This window comes from Molossus molossus, unplaced genomic scaffold, assembly GCF_014108415.1.
Source record: "Molossus molossus isolate mMolMol1 unplaced genomic scaffold, mMolMol1.p scaffold_m16_p_13, whole genome shotgun sequence".
Taxonomy (NCBI): domain Eukaryota; kingdom Metazoa; phylum Chordata; class Mammalia; order Chiroptera; family Molossidae; genus Molossus; species Molossus molossus.
This window is the reverse complement of record NW_023425348.1, coordinates 4477843-4495880: the sequence shown is the minus strand read 5'-3', so window position 1 is coordinate 4495880 and position 18038 is coordinate 4477843. Positions and strand designations below refer to the sequence as shown.

The 18038-nt window shown below is 37.7% G+C and overlaps 1 protein-coding gene across 1 annotated transcript in view; it reads left to right on the top strand.

Moving 5' to 3' along the window:
• DYNC2H1 (dynein cytoplasmic 2 heavy chain 1) overlaps positions 1–18038 on the top strand; it is a 432306-nt gene that overhangs the window by 103824 nt on the left and 310444 nt on the right. Inside the window, exons 48-50 of the mRNA XM_036258012.1 lie at positions 9635–9765; positions 11242–11490; positions 11953–12061. Of these exons, the coding sequence (XP_036113905.1) occupies positions 9635–9765; positions 11242–11490; positions 11953–12061 (489 nt within the window). The remainder of the gene's footprint in view (positions 1–9634; positions 9766–11241; positions 11491–11952; positions 12062–18038) is intronic.

The following is an 18038-nucleotide window of genomic DNA, read 5'->3' as shown; positions in this document are numbered from 1 at the left end:
ATGCTGGCCTCATAGAACGTGTTTGGAAGTCTGTCTTCCTCTTGAATTTTTTGAAATAGTTTGAGGAGAATGGGTGTTAGTTCTTTTTTGAATGTTCGGTAAAACTCCCCTGTGAAGCCATCTGGGCCTGGGCTTTTGTTTGCTGGGAGAGTCTTGATTACCTCTTCAATTTCCTTAGTTGTTATTGGTCTGTTCAAGTTTTCCATCACTTCCGGGTCCCGTTTTGGGAGACTGTGTGTTTCTAGAAATTTGTCCATTTTGCTAGATTGTCGAATTTGTTGCCGTATTATTTTTCATAATATTTGATAACCTTTGTATTTCTGTGGTGTCAGTTGTTACATCTCCTCTTTCATTTCTGATTTTGTGTATTTGGGTTTTCTCTCTCTGTTTCTTGGTGAGTCTAGCTAAGGGTCCATCAATCTTATTTATCTTTTCGAAAAGCCAGCTCTTTGTTTCATTGATCCTTTGAATTGTTTTTTTTGGTCTTCATGTCATTTATTTCTGCTCTGATCTTTATTAGTTCCTTGCTTCTACTTGCTCTGGGGTTTTCTTTTTGTTTGCTTTCTAATTATTTAAGTTGTGAGGTTAAATAGTCTGTTAGAAATTTCTCTTGTTTCTTGAGGTAGGCCTGTAGTGCTATGAACTTCCCTCTCAGAACTGCTTTCGGGGATTCCAAAATGGCGGCAGAGTGAATAGAAGCTACACATACCGTCTCCCAGAACCAAACTGGAATTACAACTATAACACAGACAAATTGACAGGAAAAACGAACAGAAAAGCAGCTTGCAAGGACCATATCACCAGGGACACTGACTCGATCGTGGTAGGATTGCGAAGGTGTGAGACGGGGTCTGGGGGATATTTGCAAATCAATAAATGTGTTACGCCACATAAACAAAATGAAAGATAAAAATCATATGATAGATTGTATCAATAGACGCTGAAAAAGCATTTGACAAAATCTAGCACCCATTTCTGATAAAAACACTCAGCAATCTGGGAATAGAGAGATCATATCTTGACATAATAAATGCCATGTAAGAAAACTCTACAGCCAACATCATACTCAATGGGCAAAAATGAAGAGCATTTCTTTTAAGAACAGGAACAAGACAAGACTGCCCACTTTCGCCACTCTCATTTAACAAAGTACTGGAAGTCTTAGTGAAAGCAATGAGACAGGAAGTAAAAATAAAAGGGATCCAAATTGGAACGGAGGAAGTGAAACTGTCATTATTTGCGGATGACATGTTACTATATGTAGAAAACCCCAGACTCCATCAGAAATTTACTAGAGTTAACAAATGTATTTAGAAAAGTAGCAGGATACAAAATTAAATTAAGAAATCAATCGCATTCTTATATACCAATCATGAATTCACAGAAAGAGAAACTGTAAAAACAATCCCAATTACCATCGTGGCAAAAAAATTAAGATACCTAGGAATAAACTTAACCAAAGAAATAAAGGACCTATTCTCAGAAAAGTATTGAAAAAAGAAATAGAGGAAGATATAAAAAACTGGAAGCACATACCTTGTTCATGGATTGGAAGAATTAACATCATTAAAATGTCTATACTACCCAAAGCAATCTATAGGTTCAGTGCAATCCCTATCAAAATATCAATGACATACTTCACAGAACTAGAACAAATACCTCAAAAGTTCATATGGAACCAGAAAAGACCTTGAATAGCCACAGCAATCTTGAAAAAGAAGAATAAAGTTGGAGTCATCACATTACCAGATATCAGGTTGTACTACAAAGCCACTGTAATCAAAACAGCATGGTATTGGCACAGGAATAGGCATAGAAACCAGTGGAACAGAACAGAGAACCCAGAAATGGACCCAAGGCAATATGCTCAATTAATATTTGACAAAGGGGACAAAAGCATACAGTGGAGTAAAGACAAACTCTTTAATAAATGGTGTTGGGAAAATTGGACAGCTACATGCAAAAAAATGAAACTAGCCCATCAGCTAACACCATACACAAGAATAAACTCAAAATGGAGAAAAGACTTAAATGTGACTCTTGAATCTATAAAAATCCTAGGAGAAACTGTAGGCAACAAAATTTCAGGAATCATACGCAGCAGAATTTTCACTGATACATCACCTAAGGCAACAGAAACAAAGGAGAAAATGAACACATGGGACTACATGAAACTAAAAACCTCCTGCACAGCAAAAGATAAAATAATCAAAATGGAAATGCTACCCCCTGTATGGGAGAGCATAATTCTCAATGATACATCAGATAAGGGGTTAATTTCCAATATATATAGAGTGCTCCTACAACTCAACAAAAGGAAGACAAAGATCCCAATTAAAAAATGGGCAGAGGAACTAAATAGACACCTCTCCAAAAAGGACATACAAATGGCTAAGAGACATATGAAGAAATGCTCAACATCACTAATCATTAGAGAGAATCAAATTAAAACAACAATGAGGTATCACCCCACACCTGTCAGAATGGCCATCAACAAATCATCAAATAAGTATTGACAAGGGTGTGGAGAAAAGGGGACTCTAGTACAATGCTGGTGGGAATGCAGACTGGGGTAGCCACTATGGAAAACAATATGGTGGTACCTCAAAAAATTAAAAATTGAAGTTCCATTTGACCCAGTGATCCCACTTGTAGGAATATACCCTAAGAAGTCTGAAAGACCAATCAGAAAGCATATATGTACCCCCATGTTTGTAGCACAACTATTTACAATAGCTAAGATCTGGAAACAGCCCAAATGTGTATCAGTAGACGAATGGATAAAAAGGCCTTGGTACATGTATACAGTGGAGTACTATGCAGCTGTAAGAAAGATCTCTTATTTTTTGAGACGACATGTAGGGATCTGGAAAGTATCATCCTAAGTGAAACAAGCTAAACAGAGAAAGAGAAGTATCATATGATCTGACTTATTTGTGGACTATAATGAACGTATCAGTCTGTGGAATGGGGTAGTCCCAGAGACGTGGAAGTTGTGTACAGACTGACAATCCCCCAATAGGGGGTTGTGGGGGAGAGATCAACCACAGAACATATATGCATGTATGGATGAACCATGGACATGGACAACAAAGCTGGGGACAGTGCTGGGAGGGAGGGGGAGGGCGGAATCAATGGCAGAAAAAACTCCCCTGTGAAGCCATCTGGGCCTGGGCTTTTGTTTGCTGGGAGAGTCTTGATTACCTCTTCAATTTCCTTAGTTGTTATTGGTCTGTTCAAGTTTTCTATCTCTTCCGGGAATAGTTTTGGGAGACTGTGTGTTTCTCGAAATTTGTCCATTTCGCTTAGATTGTCGAATTTGTTGCCATATAGTTGTTCATAGTAGTTGTTAATGACCTTTTGTATTTCTGTGGTGTTTTTTGTTACTTCTCCTCTTTCATTTCTGATTTTGTGTATTTGGGTTCTCTCTCTTTGTTTCTTGGTGAGTCTAGCTAAGGGTCCATCAATCTTGTTTATCTTTTCGAAAAACCAGCTCTTTGTTTCATTGATCCTTTGAATTGTTTTTTGGTCTCTATGTCATTTATTTCTGCTCTGATCTTTACTATTTCCTTCCTTCTGCTTGCTCTGGGGTTTTCTTTTTGTTTGCTTTCTAATTCTTTAAGTTGTGAGGTTAGACAGTCAATTAGAATTTTTTCTTTTTTTTTGAGGTAGGCCTGTAGTGCTATGAACTTCCCTCTCAGAACTGCTTTCGCTGCATCCCATAGATTTTGTGTTGTTGTGTGTTCATTTTCATTGGTTTCCAGGAAGTTTTTAATTTCTTCCTTGATCTCCTCGGTGACCCATTCCTTGTTTAATAACATGCTATTTAGCCTCCATGTGTTGAAATGTCTTTGCATGTTCTTGTTGCAATTGATTTCTAGTTTCATGCCATTGTGATCTGAGAAGATGCTTGATATGATTTCAATCTTCTTGAACTTGTAGAGATTTAGTTTGTGTCCTATCATGTGGTCTATCTTTGAGAATGTCCCATGTGTACTTGAGAAGAATGTGTATTCTGTAGTTTCAGGGTGTAATTCTCTGTAGATATCTATTAAATCCATTTGGTCTAGTGTTTCATTTAAAGTCTCTGTTTTCTTGCTAATTTTTTGCTTAGAGGATCTATCCAGTGCTGTCAACGGGGTGTTGAAGTCCCCTGCTATGATTGTATTGTTGTTGATTGCTCCTTGGACGTCCTCCAGAAGATTTTTAATATATTTTGGTGCTCCTATATTGTGTGCATATATGTTTATCAAGGTTATATCTTCCTGTTGGATAGATCCTTTCAATATTATGTAGTGGCCGTCTTTGTCTCTAGTTATGGTCTTCATTTTGAAATCTATTTTATCAGATATGAGTATTGCTACCCCAGCTTTTTTTTGCTTGGAAAATTTTTTTCCATCCCTTCACTTTCAACCTATGTGAGTCTTTTGTTGTGAGGTGGGTCTCTTGTAAACAACATATAGATGAGTCATGCTTTCTTATCCAATCAGCTACTCTGTGTCTTTTTATGGGATCATTCAGTCCATTTACGTTTAAGGTGATTATTGATATGTACTTATTTATTGCCATTTTTGTTTAGTGTGGTTCTATTTTTCTTCCCATTTCTACTGCTAATTACAGCAGTCCTTTTAACATTTCTTGCAGTGCTGGTTTGGTGCTAATGTATTTCCTTAGCCTTTTTTTGTCTCGGAAGCTCTTTATTTGATCTTCTATTTTGAATGATAGCCTTGCTGGGTAGAGTAGTCTTGGATTCAGATTCTTGTTTTTCATGACTTTGATTTCTTCATGCCATTCTCTTCTGGCCTGTAGTGTTTCTTGTGAGAAGTTAGCTGAGAGCCTTATTGGGTTCCCTTTGTAGGTAACCTGTTGCTTATCTCTTGCTGCTGTTAGGATTCTCTCTTTGTCTTTAATTTGTGGCATTTTAATTACTATGTGTCTTGGTGTGGGCCTGTTTGGGTTCTTCTTACTTAGGACTCTCTGTGCTTCTTGAACTTGAATGCCTTCTTCCTTCACCAAATTAGGGAAGTGTTCTCTCACTATTTTTTTGAATATATATTCTATCCCTTGCTCATTTTCTTCTTCTTCGGGGACTCCTATGATGCGAATATTATTACGTTTCCAGTTGTCCCATAGTTCTCTTAAGCTGTCTTCCTGTTTTTTTAATAGTTTTTTTCCTTTTGTTTTTCTGATTGGTTGATTTTTTCTACCCTGTCTTCTAATTCACTGATCCGGTCCCCAGCTTCCTCTACTCTGCTTTTTAAACCTTCCAATGTGTTTTTCATTTCTGATATGTCATTTTTTATCTCTTCTTGTTGGTTTTTAATTTCCAATTGGCTTATTTTCAGTGTCTCTATATCCTTACTCATGCTGTTCAGCTTCCTCAAGATCATGGCTCTGAATTCTAGCTCTGTTAACATGCCTAATTGCTCCACATTGATCTCATCTTCGGTGGAGGTCTCTTGCTCTTTCATTTGGCTTCTGTTTCTGTGTTTCACCATTTGGGCTATCACTGTGGGCTTTGGAGTCTGTCAAGTTTTCCCTGTGGGTGTTGGTGTTCTGCTGTTTGTGGCTCCCTCTCCTGTGTTTAGATGAGCGAGGGAGGACCCACGTTGAACACCACTGTCAAGTCTTACTTTCCTGGTTAAAGTTGCCAGCCCAGGAAAGGTACTGTTATCCTCTAGCTTTCTGCCTGGAGGCTAGCAGTCTAGGTTACTTGATGAGATTTGGGTTGTCAGTTGATTGAAAAGCTCCCTCAGGTGCTTAGCACAAGGGGATTTCCCAAGGGTGGGGCAGGTGCTGGTCGTTAGTGAGCCTCAATTAGCACTTCAATGGCCCACAGGGTGGGGTTGGATCTCCGAGGGAGGGGCTGCTGCCTCTCTCAGAGCCCTGGGAAGGAGCAACGTGGCCACCGTCCTGAGTGGCTGCACTCAGCCAAAGCTCTGAGTGCCCTCCAGATCCCGAGTGTCCCGACACAGCTCCAGTCCAGTCTGCCCTCCCTCTGGAGGAGCCCAAGGTGAGTGGCTGTGGCTGTTTTAGCCTCTGTCCCGGCTCTGCGCTGTGGGGCCGCCTGGGAGTGTGACCCGAGGGCTCTGCTCCCAGCTAAGGCCGCTGCTGAGCTGCCGACCGTGGGCTCCCAGCCCCCGTCTCGCGCCTTCGCAAGCGTACCCGGATGGAGTCAGAGTCCCTGGTTATATGGTCCTCCAGGCTGCTTTTCTGTTGCTTTTTCTCGTCGATTTGTCTGTGTTATAGTTGTAATTCCAGTTTGGTTCTGGGAGACGGTCTGTGTAGCTTCCGTTCACTCCACCACCATTTTTTCCTCCCTTCCAAAGTTTTTTACTATTAGGAAGAAAACTGTGGTAAACATACATGTACAGGTTTTTGTGTAAACATACATTTTGTTTCTCTGGGATGAATGTTCGTAAGTGCAGTTGTAGGGTTGTATGGTACTTATATGCTTATTTTATTAAAACTGCCATGCTGTTTGCAAGTGGCTGTATCATTTTACATTCCCATCAGTGACATATCGGTGATAGAATCGCTCTGCATCCTTGACAGCACTGGGTGTTGTTTTTTATGTTAACCATTCTGATACATGTGTATTGATGACATTGTAGTTTTGATAGGCATTTGGCTGACAACTAATAAAGTTGAACATTTTTCATGGGCTTATTTGCCATCTGTAGATCCTCTTTAGTGAAATGTCTCCATGTCTTTTTGCCCATTTTCTAATTGGATTGTTTATTTTTTTACTGTTGAGTTTTGAGAGTTGTTTATATATTCTAGATATTAGTCCTTTGTCAAATAATGTGGTTCACAGATATTTTCCCCGACTCTGTAGCTTGTCTTTTCATCCTGTTAATAGGGCCTTTCACAGATAAAAAGTTTTTCATATTATGAAGTCCAATGAATTAATTTTTATTTTTAAGGATCTTTTGGTGTCAAGTGTAATAACTCTGTGTAGACCTAGATTCTGAAGATTTTCTTCCCCTCAGAGTTTATAGTTTTATGTTTTAAGTCAATGATTCACTTTGTGTTAATTTTTGTATAAAGAGTGAGATTTGGGTCAAGGGTTACTTCTTTGCCTATGGATGTCCACTTGATTCAGCACCATTTGTTGAAAAGCCTACTTTTCTACCTTGAATTTGCACTTTTGTAAAAAATTAGTTGTGTTGGTCTATTTCTGGGTTCTCCTTTCTGTTCCATATGTGTACTTCTGCCAGAACCACACTGTCTTGATTACTGTAGCTATATAAGAAGTCTTGAAATTGGGTAGACTGATTCCTCCTGCTTTATTCTTTTTCAAAATTGTTTTAGCTATTTCAGTTTCTTTGCTTTTTTATATAAATTTCAGAATAATCTTGTTTATATGTATAAGCAATATTGCTGAGATTTTGTTAGGAATTGCATTTTAATTCTATATGTTGGTTTGGGGAGGATAAACATCTTTATTATGTTGAGTCTTCTAGTCCATGAACATCATATATCTGTTTATTAGTCTTTGTTTTATCAGTTTTGTGTCACTTTTAGTATATACTTCCTATACATATTTTTATTAACACTTAAGATTATGTTTTTGAGCAATTATAGAGACACTATGTCTTAAAGGTTGACCAGGTATATATATAAAATCCTCATTCAAGGATATGTTTTTATTGATTTTTAGAGAGAGTAAGGGGGAAAGAGAAAGAGAGAGAGAGAGAGAGAGCGCGAGTTACGTGAAAGAGAAACATTGGTTGGTTGCCTCCTGTATGCACCTTGATCAGAACTGAACCTGCAGTCTTTGGTGTACAGTACAACGCTTCAACCAACTGGACCACCCAGCCAGGGAAAAGATTTACTATATTAAGGGAAGAAGAGGGAAGGGTATTCCAGACAGGAGAAAGAATATGTAAAGTATAAAAGGCTTGGGAAAACTGAGTATATAATGAGGCGGAGAGGGAGACAGGAGATGCAAGCAGTCAGTGGAGCCCGATGGCAAAGGGCCTTGATTAGGAGAATTGTGTTTCTTTGTTTGTTTTGGCAATGGGAAACTATTTGTGATATTGGAGTGGTGTGGAGCAATCAGATTTTGTTTTGTATGTAATACTCTAGTAGCAGTGAGGACATAGTTGAAGGGGTAGAGACTTGTAGCAGGGATACAAGGTAGGGTACCACAACAGCCCAGGTGAGAAAAGATGAGGTGTAAAGATAATGAGTTCAGTTTAGATGTATGTTTGAATGTTTGCAAGCTTTTTAAGTGTCTTTTGGGCATGTACATTCAGTTTTTTGCTCTATAAAGACACGGATTATGTTCGTCGTCTTCTCTAATCTCTAAACAAGTACAATGTTTAAATACAGGTGTATGATTAGCAAGTATTTAATGAATGAATGCATGAATTATATGTCTACTAAGCATTTGGAAATATGGGACTAAACTAGAGCTTGGGAGACTTGCCCAGAGATAAGTAATAATTGGTTTGGTGGTATATAAATAGTTGATACTTTATTTAGTTTTATTTATTTATTTTTTATTTGGTAGTACGTGCTGCTAATGAGAACCGACCCTGGGACTCTGGTCCGCAGGCCGATGCTCAACCTCTGAGCCAGACTGGCCAGGGCAATAGTTGATACTTTAAACCACAGATGAGATTAAATAATTTAAGAGGAGTTTTTAGAATTGAAGAATAGCAGTCTCAGTTATATCCCAGCAAAAGTAAACATATAAGGGATAAACAGAAAACTGAAAAGAAGCAATGTTTTTGACTTGATGAGTACAGTCATATCCAAGCGAAAAAGCTTTCATAAGGAGCTGCCCACAAAAGATGACTACAGAACAGATTTGGACTTGGCGATTGTTGTTCCCAAAGAAGAGTTTTAGTCTAGTGGTTTCTGAAGATAGGAGATAATGTAAGAAAGATAATATGATAATGTAAGAAATGTGATGGTGAAAGAGAGGAGAGGAACATGATGTAGCTTGGGTCTAGGGAAGTTTAAGCTTTAATTGAGGGGCTTGTGACAAGGAGGCTACTTGATGGAACAGCTCCCAGAGGAATTGGGAGGGAAACGTTCAATAGAATGGTGAACAGGTCTTTTTTGCATGGTAACAGGAACACTACTATAGATAAATTACAGGGACGTTTGTGGGATTTTTGTTTTCTAATTAAAATCTGGTTAATTTTTATAACTTATCTTAGAAGTTAGGGCCCTTGTCAGTATTAATAAATTTATGTTCTTTCTCAAAGAGAGTTTTGAGATTATATTTTTATTGCCAATTTTACATGTCATTTTTAATCTATATATTTTATATGGAGATTCTGGAGAAACAGAAGGAAAATATGACCAATAGAGTAGAAGGGGTACAGCAGGGGAAAGTTAGATGGAAGGAGGTCATTTTGGAGGGTAAGAAAAGTGGGATGCAAAGATAAAGTTTGCTTCCTATCAGTTACTTTTCAGGTAGAGTGATAAGGCAATTAAAGTCTTTCTATCTTAAATGATCTTATTGATCTTCCAAGATACTTTAAAATAATGTATCTTTGCCTTTTGCAAATGATCTTATTTGAACTAATTAATTTAAAAATAATTTAATGAGCAATATATTTTACTGATGCTTCCATTACAAATAACATGTATAAAACAATGTCTTTTATTTCTATAGATAGTTTCTATGTTACATGGGGAGCCCGACATGATTCAGGAACAAGGGCAGCCCCAGGACAACCATTGCCTCCACATGGAAAACCACTTGGAAAACTAAATTCTACAGATCTCAAGGATGTTATTACAAAGGTATAATATGAATCATGAATCTAAATTGGCATTTGGTTATTATTATAGTCAATTTAAAAAATATTTATTGCAGGATTTTTGAGGGCATAGAGTATACAATTATAAAACAAACAAAGCTAGTTATTATTATTATTTTTTAATTTTTTCTTATTGTGCCCTGACTGGAAATAGAACTGGCGACCTCTTGGTGCATGGGTCAGTGCTCAACCACTGAGCCACACTGGCCAGGCAAAGCTAGTTATTTTGGAAGTTGTTCATTGTGGCAGATCTAACTAGATGCACATGTACTTACACAGGTATATGTAAAATTGCTAAGAAACATGATGTTGGAAATATTAATAAGGCTTAATATTAATTGGAAATCATCGGGGAATAGTGGGGTCAAACTTTAGTGAGCATATGACCCAGAAAATATACTGATTCCTGGGTTCCATCCCAAGGAAGTCTGATTCAGTAGGTAGGGTCCAAAGAATCTGAATTTCTAATATGCTTGCAGATGCTGTGGTTGATGCTGCTGGTTCACTGAAACTGAGTAGCACTGTCAGAGACAATTTTTTTTTTAAAGTTTAATCACAGTAAAGGAGAAGAAACAGTATTATATATGATTGCTTTAAAAATTAATATTTATATTGAAAGTTAGTGTGGATTGTATATCAAGAAAAGTTTTTCATGGTCTGCTAATTGATTGATTAGCGGGAATGGATATTGCAAAGTTGGGAATGTTCAAAGTTAAGTATGTGAGGTCTAGTTATTTTTTCTCTCTTCCTTCACTTGAGCACACAGTTTCTGACAGGGTATGCATACTACATGTGTGTGCATTTTTGACTCATCTCCAAATAGTACAAGAGTTCAGCCCAGCCGGTGTGGCTCAGTGGTTGAGCATTGACCCATACAACAAGAGGTCGCCGGTTTGATTCCCAGTCAGGGCACATGCCCAGATTGTGGGCCCAATCCCCAGTGGCGGGGGTGTGCAGGTGGTGGCCAGTTGATGTTCTCTCTCATTGATGTTTTTCTCTCTCTCTCTCCCTCCCTCTCTCTCTAAAATTAATAAAGAAAAAAAACAGTTTACAAAATATTTTTTAGGCATTAAGTTTCTCGAGTTTTAGGATTATTATCTATGGTCTTACACACTGATTTGATTTGTAACAACTGGTAAAATTTGAGAGCTTTTGAAGTTTTTTTATAATTAACCTGGTATCTCACACTGCTTTTTACTAGTTATAGTAATTATGTCCAAAAGTAACTGATTATTGTGAACCCTTGAACTTGTTTGATATTATATGTGGTTTTTCTTAGAAAGGGCCATAAAGCTGAATTATTGGATAAATAAAATGTAGAGTGTGAGATTATATGTAGTCACTTAACTCCTTTTCTAGAGTGCATCAAAAGCTAATAACTTAATCTAGATATTAACATTTTTATTATGTAATTGAGGCTTATATTAATTATAAAATATTCTTTGTGATTTTTTAAAAGGGTCTTATTCATTATGGACGTGATAACCAGAATTTAGATATCTTACTTTTTCAAGAAGTCCTGGAGTATATGTCTTGGGTTGATAGAGTGCTGAGCTTTCCGGGAGGTTCACTTCTGTTAGCAGGACGCAGTGGTGTCGGCCGTCGAACCGTCATTTCCTTAGTTAGTCACATGCACGGTGCAGCTCTGTTTTCTCCAAAGATTTCCAGAGGGTATGAGCTGAAGCAGTTCAGAAATGACCTCAAACATGTGAGCTATTGTCTTTTGCTTTATTTAGTTTTAAATCACAATTTTAAGTCTCTATTTTAATTTTTGATTATTTACCCATGTTTATTAGAAAGTCATATTATATACAGATAGGAAAAAGATTCCTATTAAGATATCAAACTCCCAGGTACCCCAGAATGGATTGTTAGATGGACATGAAAGAAACAAAAGGAAGGGATTTATATGGACATATGTGGGTACATGTAAAAATGATCTAGCTTTTGTTTTACTGTCCTAGCTATAAAATAATTAAAATACCCCCCAATTAATATTTGTTCATGGACTGGATTTACTTTCCAAACTATATAGCTAACATTTGATTTTTAATTGTGATCACTGAAATACAAATAAAGAAAGAAATTATGTGACTTAGTTTATGTACAGAATGAAAATTTTTAACTGTTAAAAAATATTTAATGGCCCCAAACATTTTCTTTTGTGCAGGTGCTGAATCTTGCAGGGATTGAAGCACAGCAGGTAGTTTTACTTCTTGAGGATCACCAATTTGTGCATCCTGCGTTTCTGGAGATGATCAATAGCCTTTTGTCTTCAGGCAAGTGAATGGTTTCTAGTCATAGAAAAAAAAGTTATTATGTAAAAATTATGTAAGTAAAATTACCTTGTGCAAAATTATGTTTCAGAGAACTTTTAACATAGCTTTTATTAAGGTGACATGGGGTTAAACACACTCAGAGAAGGAGAATTGAGAAATTTGTTTCTGTAAAACTAAAAGATGGAAGAGTTGTATAAAAAGGATTATTAACATTGAATGAACATTGGTGAATATACTGAAATATTAGCCCTCTCATTTGCTTTTGGTGGGACTGTGATCTGTTATAACCCTTTGGGAAAGTTAGCAACCAGTACTGACTTATTTAAAGAATGTACCATACGTTTTTAAAAAATGTCTTTTTTAATTGATTTTTTAAAGAGAGAGTAAGGGAGAGAGAGATGGAAACATTGATGTGAGAGAAAAACAATGATCGGCTGCCTCCTGCATGCTCCCTACTGGGGATGGAGCCTGCAACCTGGGCATGTGCCTTGATCAGGAATCTAACTGGGACCTCTCGGTCCATAGGATGGTGCTAAATCCACTGAGCCACACCAACCAGGCATGTACTGTACCTTTTATTAAAAAAAAAACAGAACATGATTATATTTATTTATTTTATTTTTATTTTTTATCTTTATTGTTGAATGTATTACAGATATTCCTCATTTTTCCCCCATTGACCCCTCCTCCCTACTCTTGCCCCCCTCCTGCCTTTTCCCACACTGTTGTCTGTGTCCATTGGTTATGCATATAAGTACTTTGGTTTATTTCTTCCCACCCCCACCCCCCTTCCCTTTGAGGTTTGTCAGTCTAGCAACCAATTTGTACTTCTTAATCCCTTCACCTTTTTCACCCATTCCCCCAACCCCCCTCCCATCTGGCAACCAGCAAAATGTTCTCTGTATCTATGAGAATGTTTCTGTTGTACCTGTTCATTTGGTTTGTAGATTCAATTGTCGATAGATATGTATTCATTGCCATTTTGTTTGTTCATATATTTTATCTTTTTCTTTAAAAAGACCCTTCAACATTTCATATAATAATGGTTTGGTGGTGATGAACTCTTTTAACTTTTTCTTGTCTGGAAAACTCTTTATATGGCCATCAATTCTAAATGACAGCTTTGCAGGATAGAGTAATCTTGGTTGTAGGTTCTTGCTTTTCATCACTCTGAATATTTCTTGCCACTCCCTTCTGGCCTGCAAAGTTTCTCTTGAGAAATTGGCTGACAGCCTAATGGGAACTCCCTTGTGTAACTAAATGCTTTTCTCTTGCTGCTTTTAAGATTCTCTCTTTGTCTTGAACCTTTTGCATTTTGATGATGATGTGTCTTGGTGTGGGCCTCTTGGGGTTCATCTTGTTTGGGACTCTCTGTGCTTCCTGGATTTGTATGTCTGTTCCCTTCACCAAGTTAGGGAAGTTTTCTGCCATTATTGTTTCAAATAGGTTTTCGATTTCTTGTTCTCTCTCTTCTCCTTCTGGCACCCCTAAGATGCGAATGTTGGCACGCTTGAAGTTGTCCCAGAGGCTCCTTACACTGTCCTCATTTTTTTGGATTCTTTTTGTCTTTTTGCTGTTCTGATTGGGTGTTTTTTGCTTCCTTAGATTTCAAATCGATGGTTTGCTTCTTGGCTTTACCTACTCTACCATTGAATCTGTGTAAATTATTCTTTATTTCAGTTAGTGCCTCCTTCATTTCTGATTGGTCCTTTTTTATGCTCTTGAGGCCCTTGCTAAGTTTGCTGAGGTTCTAACTAAGTTCATTGAGCATCCTTATAAGCAGTATTTTGAACTCAGCATCTGTTAGGTTGCTTATTTCTTTTTTTTTTTAATCCTCACCTGAGGACATTTTTTCCATTTTTTGTTCAGATAGAGTGGGAAGAAGGGAGGGCGGGAGGGGGAGAGAGAGAGAGAGAGAGAGAGAGAGAGAGAGAGAGAGAGAGAGAGAGAGAAACATCTACGTGAAAGGGACACGAGTGGCCGCCACCTGCACAACCCAACCAGGGCCAGGGACAAACTGCAACAGAGGTACGCACCCTTAGCAGGAACCGAACCCGGGTCTCTTCAGACCGCAGGCCGACGCTCTAACCGCTGAGCCAAACTGGCCAGGGCCATTTTGCTTAGTTCTTTTCCTTGGGTTTTGTTCCGTTCTTTCATTTGGGACCTGTTTCTTTGTCTCTTCATTTTGGCTGCCTCCCTGTGTTTGTTTCTGTGTATTACTTAATGAGTGGTATGGGGCTATCTGAGACCAGATGCTGCTCGTTTGAAAGAATTTAGGAAAACCTGAAGCAGGATCCAAGACAGGCCAATCTTATGGTTAAGCAACTGGCAATAGCTTGGGTGGGCCTGGAAATTGGGTGGTCAGGGCCTCAGGGAATCACCAGGGTGGGGCAACCAGTATGAGCCAGGTTGCTGGAGTCCCAGATATGGTTGCCGTCTGCTGCCCCAGGGAAGGGCTCACCAAAGGAACAAAGGCCTCTGACAGCATGTCTGTCCCAGAGCAAGTCCCCTCACTCCAATACCAAACAGCTCAGTTCTTCCCTGTATGTCTCTGGTGTCCCTTGAGCTGCCTCCCTTCCCAGCTTAGAGGGAGTGTGTCCGATAAGTCCGTGCACGGGCCCTTTAAGTGGAACTGCCTGGGGCTCCAGCTGCTTCAGCTTCCCTGAGCCTCAGTTCCCGCTGGTTTTCCAGCCAGAAGTGATGGGGATTCTCTTCCTGGCACTGGAACCCTGAGCGAGGCACCTGGTGTGGGAGGGGGACCTCTCAGTCCTCAGGGAGGACCTTCCCAGCTGAGGTGTCCTCCTGATTTTTATCTTCCACATGTGGATGTGGGGGCCATCTCTTCCGCCTCCGTCCCTCCTACCAGTCTCGATGCGGCTGCTTCTTTAATTTCGTAGTTGTAGGACTTCCATTCAGCTTGATTTCAGGTGGTTTTGAATGATGGTTGTTCAGTAGTTTAGTTGTAACTTTGATGTGGTTGTGGGAGGACATGATACCGCTTTACCTACTTCGCCATCTTGACCGGAAGTTTTTAGAAAATGATTATATTTAATACACAACTTTGGTACAACCAAAAAATAAAACACCACAGTAAAATAATAGCAAAAAAGCATGAGAAATGGTTAACATTTTTAGTCATAAACAAGCTCTTAAAAACCAGTAACAGAGGCACTATAATCCAAGGGACCTGGAAAAAAAATGAAATACAAATGATGACTAAAATTAAGAATACATGATTGAGCTGAACAGGAGCAGAAGAGTAATTTCTCTAACATCACAGTGGCAAGAATAAAAACACTGACATGCAGAGTCTTTCAGTTTTGAGCAGTGTTGTCTGGCTGAAGTCTCAGGAAGGAACACTGGAAGAGATTGATGAGCATCTACAAATAGGGAGGAATCTAAATTTGACTTAAAATATAAATTCTGAATTCCTTCACCCTAGCAATTTCAAATCATTGAAAGTATCTCTACAAATTGAAGAAATTCAAAATGCTTTCTATAAAAGCATGCATAATGCAGAGAAAATATGTAGCCAATATATGGGCCCAAAACACTACCGGACTATCAATTTATCAACACAAACCAAAAGGATGTGCACAAAATCCATTAATAGTAGATAACAGCATAGGAATATGGTCAATAATCCTGTGATGACTATGTTTGGTGCCAGGTGGGTACTGGAAATATCGGGGGGACACTTCTAAAGTATAGGTTTGTCTAACCACTATGCAGTATACCTGAAACTAATACAAAATAATGCTGAATGTAAACTGTAATTGAAAAATAGAGACAGTATGTAACATTGGGGAGGGGTCACATTAAAAGGAAAACAAAGTCACATAAAGTAATAACTATATGTAACAAATTACTACGTCCTGTAAAATTTCAAAAATATGATTTTTAATGAACACATTTAAATTTTTTCCTATAAGTAAAAGTAGGAATATCAGCACTTAGTACTACTCAAGGGAACCCTGGAAGGCCGCCTTGCAATGGCTCTTCTAGGCGTCTCGGTATTACTATTTCCAGTGTACCATACCTTTTGATACAGCAATTTTATTATCTGTAGAAATTTAACCTACAGAAATAAAAGAACTAGTATGTATGGAAATATATAATATAATTTATAATAAAACATTTGTAGTACCTCACTGTCCATCATTAGTGGAATGGTTGGATAATTACAGTATGGCCTTAATATGGACATCTGAATACAGATATATTCCAGATACTATGAGATATTATTTTTCTCATATCATGGTAGACTTCTTTTGTCTCTGGATCCACCTGACCTTTTTGGTGGTTTCTTGGGGAAGACACTTGTAATTTCTCATATTTTTTCTTTTCAGAAGAATTTATTAAATTTATTAGAATCTCTTTACAATGAATAATCACTGTTTATAGAATCGGTATGTGGTAGCTTAGCTTCAAACCTGGACCAAGAGTATTTTGTCATTTAAGTACAAACTAAACTTTGTTAAATGCTAGTTTCAACTGCATAGGTTCCTTCTTTATTGGGAACTGAATACAAGGTTAAATGATGCTCATGCTTGACTCAGTTATTAATAAATACTGTTTTGCATCATGCCAGGTAGGCTGTGGATAAAGTTGTCTTTTCTTTAGAATTTAACAGCTTTGGTTGAAAAACACGTTGAATTTATACAAGAGGTATCAATACTTTAGAGTTCAAATGAGAAATATAGACCATGACTCTTGTTAGACAAATGGTAGGTCAATTTCTGTTAAAAGAATTGAGGGGTAATGGCAAGTGAATGTGGTAGGTCTTCAGCAAGCTTGAAGTGTTTGTGATCTTTTTATAGAATATCTTCTTTATTTTTATGGTGCCTATTCTTATTCTTGCATATTGCTTAAGTTGTCACTAGATGGAGACCTTGTTCATTTTGTCTGAGATGTACTAGTGAACCAGCTTTGAAGGTATTTTTTTTTTTTCCTTTGTGAAAGCAAACATCCAGATAAGCATTAATCTGGTAATTATTGTTAGCAAGATAAATTGCTCTTTATTATCAAGATACGCATTCAAAAATCTAAGTTATACATCCAGAGAAAGTACTCAATAGGCCTTTGTCTCTCTTTTTATTTCAAATTCTTATTCCCTACCATGTAAGTAGAGCCAGCGTTCTTTGCTAAACTTAAGGAATCAAAAATATCTTTGTATGGCTGCAATGTAGAGAAAGACATAGAACAGATATATGTGTGCATGTGTTTGAATATGTACAAGCTTGGAGAATACTGAATGACCTGATACCTCTGAGTTGAGCCTAAAGAAAAATAGAAATCAAACTGTGATGGGTCCTCCATGAATGCCGTGCTTTGGTTGTATAATAAACAAATTTTCTTGTGAACTATAAATATATTGGTTTAACAAATATTTATTAAACACCTATTATATGCCAGACCCAGTGCTAAATACTGATCAATAGAGGACATGATTCAGGCCCTCAATCAAATGCTTGTAGTTTTAGTCAACTTTGATTTGCCTTTCATCATTCTATTGCCTAGTAACAGTTCACAGATTAGTTCTTCTCATCTCTAGTTTATTCATCATATAGTCACTCATTTATTTATTTATTGACAAATATTTGTGTTCCTGATACTTTGCTAAGAGTTCCCTAGGGTTAATTAATATTGAACATGATCAAATATTTGTCCTCTGGGAATTCAGAATCTAATTGGCAGCCACGGGAAGTAATTCATTTATTATTAAGTCATGTGATAAATGCTAAATAGTGATATCTTTGGATATCATGTGAAAGAGAAATGAGTCCTTTACTTAGCATATGGATAGTCAGGAAAGGCTCATGGGAATAGCAGTTGGCAAAGTAGTATAAACATTAATTTTGGGAGGAAGATAAGGGACAGAGGAAGACTATGGGTTTATACTCCAGAACACAAGGCCCTGTAGGGGAGGGTTGAAGATGAACCTAAAAAGGCAGATAAATGGATTCATTATTAACTG